At 47.9% G+C, this 6,643-nt stretch overlaps 1 protein-coding gene across 1 annotated transcript; it reads right to left on the bottom strand.

The window, feature by feature from the left end:
• Nucleotides 1–1,261: 1,261 nt before the first annotated feature.
• Nucleotides 1,262–6,643, bottom strand: PEBP1 (phosphatidylethanolamine binding protein 1). Its single transcript, XM_059041099.2, has 4 exons — nt 6,027–6,643; nt 4,786–4,895; nt 3,977–4,077; nt 1,262–2,230 (listed from the first exon to the last, which is right to left on the bottom strand). Exons 1-4 carry the CDS (start codon nt 6,285–6,287, stop codon nt 2,013–2,015), a joined length of 690 nt encoding a protein of 229 aa, XP_058897082.2. The 5' UTR covers nt 6,288–6,643; the 3' UTR covers nt 1,262–2,012.

The following is a 6,643-nucleotide window of genomic DNA, read 5'->3' as shown; positions in this document are numbered from 1 at the left end:
GATTTTTCAATGTTATTTGTTCAAAATAACATGAACTATGGTGACCTGTAATCTAAAGATATATGACATGAAGGTACATTAGTTGGGGGGAAACAGTGCAGAACAATGTATACCAGTATGCATAGCAAGACTATAATTTTTAAAGGATAAATATACAGACATATGCTGATACAAATCTTTATATTTGCTTCTGAGAGAAAACACAAGAAACCACCAACTGCCATGGAGGAGGCTGGAGGGTGGAAGGCATTTTCTTCCTGTACCGTTTGCCTTGTCTTAACCACGTGCATGTCTTACTTCTCACATTTATTTTTAAGGTCGACAGGGTAGTTGTTCTCTTTATAACTTTTGTTTTACAAAATATTATTTTAAAATTGAATTTTAAAACCTCGAAGTTAAAAAAAAATTATTCTCTACCTTACTCGCCCCCAGAGATTATATGAGACAACGTTTCCAACGGTTTTTTCAGAAAAGAAAGTAACTGCAGCAAAAGGTGGGGAAAGGCCCAGCCCTGCTTACACCTGCCAGGCCTGACCAGGATGCCTCTCCATCATCACAGACCAGGTCAGTGAGAGAGACCTTCAAATGCCTTTCCCTTCTTTTGGTACATCAAATGGTATCAAAGTAATCTCCCCCAGGCTCCCCTTCCCCTCCCTTTTTTGGTACTGATTCTATATGGATCACATCAGAACAATGAGAGATGTGGGCTGTTTCTTAGTCATTGTTATGGTTTCTATACGGAACTACCAAGGGGGTTAGGTTTCCAACCAGCTTCACTCTCAGGTGGAAAAGACCATTTACAAAAAGCAAAGGTGATTTTCAGGCAAGAATTCTGATTGTGATTTTTTGTGTGTGTGGTACGCGGGCCTCTCACTGTTGTGGCTTCTCCCGTTGCGGAGCACAGGCTCCGGATGCGCAGGCTCAGCGGCCATGGCTCACGGGCACAGCCGCTCCGCGGCATGTGGGATCTTCCCGGACCGGGGCACGAATCCGTGTCCCCTGCATCAGCAGGCAGATTCTCAACCACTGCGCCACCAGGGAAGCCCATGATTGTGATTTTTTAATCTCCAGTTTTAATGGTTGCTCCTGCTGTAGTTTAATGGCACATGTACAAGGATGAGCCCTCTGTATGGTTCCTGAATCAAGTCCCAATTGTCACTGCTGATCAGGGAAAGGGGCTACTCACCCTTAGAGGTTGTCTCTTGACGTCCCACATTTATGAAATCCCACACCCAAAAGGGCAAAATATCTGGAGGCCAGATTCAACTACGCAATGTTTTTATTTTTACTCAACTATAAGCAAACAGAATTAACACAACATTCGGCAACTCCAGACCGGCTTTTCTTACACCGAAGAGTGATCAATTTAACAGGCACAGACTTTCGGATTTCTGATGACCTCTCACTCAGCCCTGCAGCTCATCTAGATGGCCAAGTTTTAACAGCAGCTCTCTCCCTATTGCTTTTTTCAGTATTGCTCTTTAAAGGAGTCAGAGCAGGACAGTGACACCCAATAACCAGCCTGAGATGTATCACATGGGGGGCTAGCGGACGTGCCAGCCCCTGGCTGTCTTCATGAGAGACAGGGCCGTGAAAACACATGCCAGAAGATCCGTCACAGACAATCCTGGGCTCGGGCTCACAAAGGCAGAGGCAATCAACCTTTTCTTGTTTTCAACCTCCCTTAAAGATTCTTTGATGCTCTGTTCTAATACCGCAGACCTGGTCTTTTTACCAGAATTTTTTTCTTCTTTAACATCTGGGTTGTTATTCTTTTATTAACATTTTGATGACCCCATCCTAGTACCAAAGTATCCCCCACCAAAACGGAGTTCAAGTTTGATCAAAATGTAACCCCCTAGAATTACAGAGGCCAGGCAGAAGGAAGTCACCCTAAACCTAACTCTGACTGCTCAGGGCTCGGGCAGGGGGAAGGGGAGAAATCTACATGCATCACTAAACTGAAACACTGCTGGGGAACTCGGGGAGCGTGTCCATCTCCTGCCTTTCTTCTACTTCCCAGACAGCTGCTCGTAGAGCTTGGGCACATAGTCATCCCATTCGGCCTGGTAACACGTGCCGGCCACCGGAGCCCCGAGCTCGTACTTTTTGCGGAAATTCGCCACCTTGAATTTGCCACGGTGATCTCCAGATCGGTTGCTGAGAATGGGCTCATCACACTTCAGTGGCTTGTCCTGCTCATAAACCAGCCAGATGTAGCGGTGAAGGCCTGGAGGGAGAGGCGGGAGGGAAGATGTACACACAGCTAGGCATGTGAGAGGAAGACATCACCCATTTTCGGAGAATACACCAACTCGGAGGGACCCAGACCACCCCATTTATGAGAGGGACCTAAGTTCACTGCAGCTTTATTCACAATAGCCCAGAGGAGAAAGCACCCCAAATGTCCACTGATGAACGAATGGATAAACAAAATATAGTATATACGTATGATGGAATAGTATTCAGTCTTGAAAAAAGAAGGAAATCCTGCCCCATGCTACCACATGGATGAGTCTTGGTATGGATCTGCATATGGCATGGAGCTTATATGGAGCTACTGAAACTTTCCTATACTGCCGATTAGAGTGTAGAAATTTTCAACCATTTTGGATTTCTATGACCCAACAATTCTACTCCTAAGTATTTACCCAAGGGAAATGGAAACATGCCCATAAAAGGACAAGAGTGTAAACAGCAGCTTTATTCATAATATCCAAACACTGGAAACATAACCCAAATGTCCAGGGAGTGGCTACACAAACTGTGGTGTATTTGCACAATGGAACACCACTTGGCAATGAAAAGGAACAAGCTACTACCTTGAGTCCAAGAGACCAGTCACCGAAAACAAATGCATGCTGCATGACACCATTTATAAGAATACAACAACAGCAAGAGTAATCCGTAGAGAGGAGTCAGAAAATAATTAGCTCCGGGGAAATTTAACTTAAAAGATGCCTTAAGAACCTTCTGGGGTGATAAAAATAACCTACATCTTGTTTTCCATGGTGCTTACACGGATGTGTGCATTAGTCAATGTTCACTGACTAAACCCTTCTGATCTGTGTGTTTTATTATACGTAAGTTATACCTGACTAAACAAATACGAAAAAGGAAAAAGTGAGTTACTGAAGCTCTTTTTGTTAATGAGAACACAGCTCCTGCTTGAGAGAACTGCTTTATTCTCATGGGTGTGTTTTCCATAATTAAACTGCCTAATGCAGTTTTATAACTAACTGCCGCAGAGAACTTAAGAGATGCCTAGGAAAGCTGTCCCTCTCCCATCCTCTTAGGAATGCATGAGAGGCAATAACAGTGCATCTCCCACTGTTAGCCTAGGCAGCACTTACCCAACTTGGAGAGGTTCAATACAGTATTCTCTCTCTCTCTCTTTACATATATAATACATAACCTAATGCAATACATTATGTGTGTGTATCTTCAATACAGTTCTTAGTAACCAAATCTTTTCAAGATACCACATTAGATTTTCGAGAGAAAGACGAAATGACAAAAAAGCCAATTTTTTATAATTAATTTGGAAACTATGACCATTTCTGAGACCTTTCATGGGAACTAGAAACTCAAACAACCCACAGGGCAAAGGCTGAATATGGAATTTAGATGATTTAACTGTTTAATCCACGTGTAGCTCCCCTGGGAAGTTGTTCTCAGCATTCTGCAACTTCCCTGCTTGCTAAAGGCCTGACAGCTGAGAGGCAGTGCTAAGAGAACATCCACCTAACTGGTACCCAAGGTTCTAGCCACTGACACTACAGCAGGTCTCAGTGTCCCTGACAGGCAGTTGCCTTAGAGGGGAACCGAGTTGCCTAGAGTCTCCACTAGGGTAAGGGCTCTCATAAATAAAAATAAAACTCTAAGAACCAGACTAAAATTTTGTAGCACTTTAGGCCAATCCTGATGTGCACCCAGGCTCCCCTCCCATCTCCCTCCAAAAGCAGCCTTTACTGACCTGTGCCCTTGGGAGGCCCAGAGCCCACATAATCGGAGAGGACCGTGCCACTGCTGATGTCATTGCCCTTCATGTTGACCACCAGGAAATGGTGCCATTCCCTACATGGAGGAACAGAGGACCATCAGCACCGCAGGAAGTTATTACGCACTCATGGGCGCAGCCAGCAAATGTGCAGCACGCACATGCTCCACACCAGGATGCAGTGACAGACAAGACAGATGGCCCCACCTTCTCGGCCAGAGCAAACCTCACATGCCAGCAGAGAGGACCCAGCCACTTCCTCCCTCCTTCCGACTCTCTAGGACAGGGGTCAGCACACTTCTTCTGTGAAGGGCCAGACAGTAAATGCTTTAGGCTTTGTGCAACACACTGTCTGTATCACAACTACTCAACTCTGCAGCTGTACACAGGCAGGACATAAATAAATTATCGTGGCTGGGTTCCAACAAAACTTTATTTAGGGACACCAAAATCTGAATTTCATGTAATCTCCACATGTCACAAAGTATTACTGTTCTTCAATTTTTTTCCCCCCATTCATTTAAAAATGTTAAAGTCATTCTCAGCTCATGGGGCTGTACAAAAACAGGCGTGGGGCAGATCTAGCTCTCGGCTACAGATTCTAGACTTTTGTTCTAGGGCGTGAAAGGGAGCGAAATGCACACTCAGGCTTAAGCATGGACGTGAACATCCCAAATCGGGTCTATTTCTGCCTCCACAGCATGTCCAGTAAGAGACTTACACAGTGCAAGAAGCACTGGGTCACGTGTGGATGACTCGCTGTTTCCCATCTTTCCCCAACTTGCCTGTATTTGGGGTCCTTCCTGCTGGGAGCATCCGGGTCTGTCAAGACCAAGGTATACAGTTTACCTGGATCAAGGCCATCCCATGCAATGCTGGTGGGCCGGTTCTGCACCTGTAGGAAGGAACAGATTTGGAGTTTAAGTCAGAAATGCTGAAGAAACCAATACTTTCTCTGACCTCAGATTCCTTAAAGGTCAAGCACAGTAAATTATTAATTAAAGCTCAAGTGTATTGACTCTATTAAGAGCCAGGATCTGACATTTAATATACATTATTTATTTTAGTCCCAACAACAATATGGGGCTAGCATCCTAGCATGTTATTAACAGAAAGACGTTGGGTCAGGATTTCAAAGCTGGTGCTGACTACAATCTTACATTACCTGGAATGACAGGATGTCTAGATTGGTGACCACGTTACCTGGGGCCTGCTAAAGTGAAATCTGAATTAACCAGATATTTAAAAGAGCAGAGAAAACGAGAAAACCAAGGTGGGCAGATGTGGACAGTGAGTCTGGAAAGAGAGGCTGCGAGATGGGCACTTTAAACACCCAAAACAATAAACTCTGCAAACGTCTAAACCAACGCTCCGGAGGTTCAGAACAAAACACTCGCCACGGCGTCGGGCACCTAGTTTCCCCACCTGCAGCAGCCAGGACCTGGTTAGGCCTCAGCCGTGGGCGCTCAGAAGCTAAACGGTAAAAACAAGGCGGTTTACCCTCGAGCCTTCCAGCTGCAGAACGCATTTACCTTTGGGGCGGCTTCACGCTACTGGGAAGAATCTCTGGGCACTGCTGCTCACTGCTTACATAATGCGTCATATGCCCTCGGGTGGGGCTTTTACTTCCCAAATTGAGGCCTAAAATCCTGAGCACCGAGGGGAGGCTCTGGGGACTTGTGGGCGGCCACTCCCCACTCCCTCCAGGGGACGGCGCCGTCCCCGCCCCTGCACAGCAATCTGGGCCGTTTCGAGGCCTACGCCACTGAATGCGCCTCGAAGTCCCGGGAAAACGGATCAATTTCTTCCGAAGCCGAACCCCGCCTGCCACGTGCCGGGTTCCTGGGGCTGGGTGGGGGGAGGGGGCGGTCAGAAGGCCTGCGGCTTGGGCACCGCGACCCCCTTCCCTCCGTTGATCCGGCGCGCGGAGGCCGGAACGTCCCTCCCCACCTCCACTGGGTCCCCGCCCCTCCGGCCTGAGAGACTCTGAGCCTCCAGTAGCTGCACCCCCGCCGCCCTTGGGTACCTGGGTGGGTGTCAGCACTTTGCCCAGCTCGTCAACCTCCGCCCCGCCGTATTTGACCTGCAGCGGGTGCTGCGGCCTCTCGTCCACTTCCTGCAGGCTCAAAGGCCCGGACCACTTGCTGAGGTCCACCGGCATAGCGAAGCCGAGAGGGTCGGACAGCAGGGAAAGCTGCAGGAGGACACACGCAGAGTAACAGCCCAGACTCCCAGCGGTCTGCAAGCTGTTCGTAGGCAACTCAGGCACCACGGCCAAGGAGCGCATGCGCCAGAGCCACCGCTCCGCCCTGCCCCGCTTCTCCAGTCACCGGCGAGGACAGGCCCCACTCTGCTCTCTGATTGGCTGAACCCAGTAGCGCGGGTCCTCTCGCGCTCCCGGGTCAATGCTGCAGGTTTGGCCTTTCTTTTTGCGGAGAGGAAACGTGCTACCCGCCGCCGGCGGAGTTCCCAAGAACTGTGGCTGGGCTTGCAAGACTGTTGTTTCAAGAACTGCAATTGAGCTGCCTTTAAGTATTTTTTAGCCTTTTTGCATGATTCTTTGCCCTACTTTCTAAATGCAGAAATGGTAAGGTCTTGCTTTTCTCTTGCACTTCTTAAAACAACCTCATTGCCCCGCCTCCT

Source organism: Kogia breviceps, chromosome 15 (genome assembly GCF_026419965.1).
Source record: "Kogia breviceps isolate mKogBre1 chromosome 15, mKogBre1 haplotype 1, whole genome shotgun sequence".
Taxonomy (NCBI): Eukaryota; Metazoa; Chordata; class Mammalia; order Artiodactyla; family Physeteridae; genus Kogia; species Kogia breviceps.
This window is presented reverse-complemented; position numbering and strand designations above follow the sequence as displayed.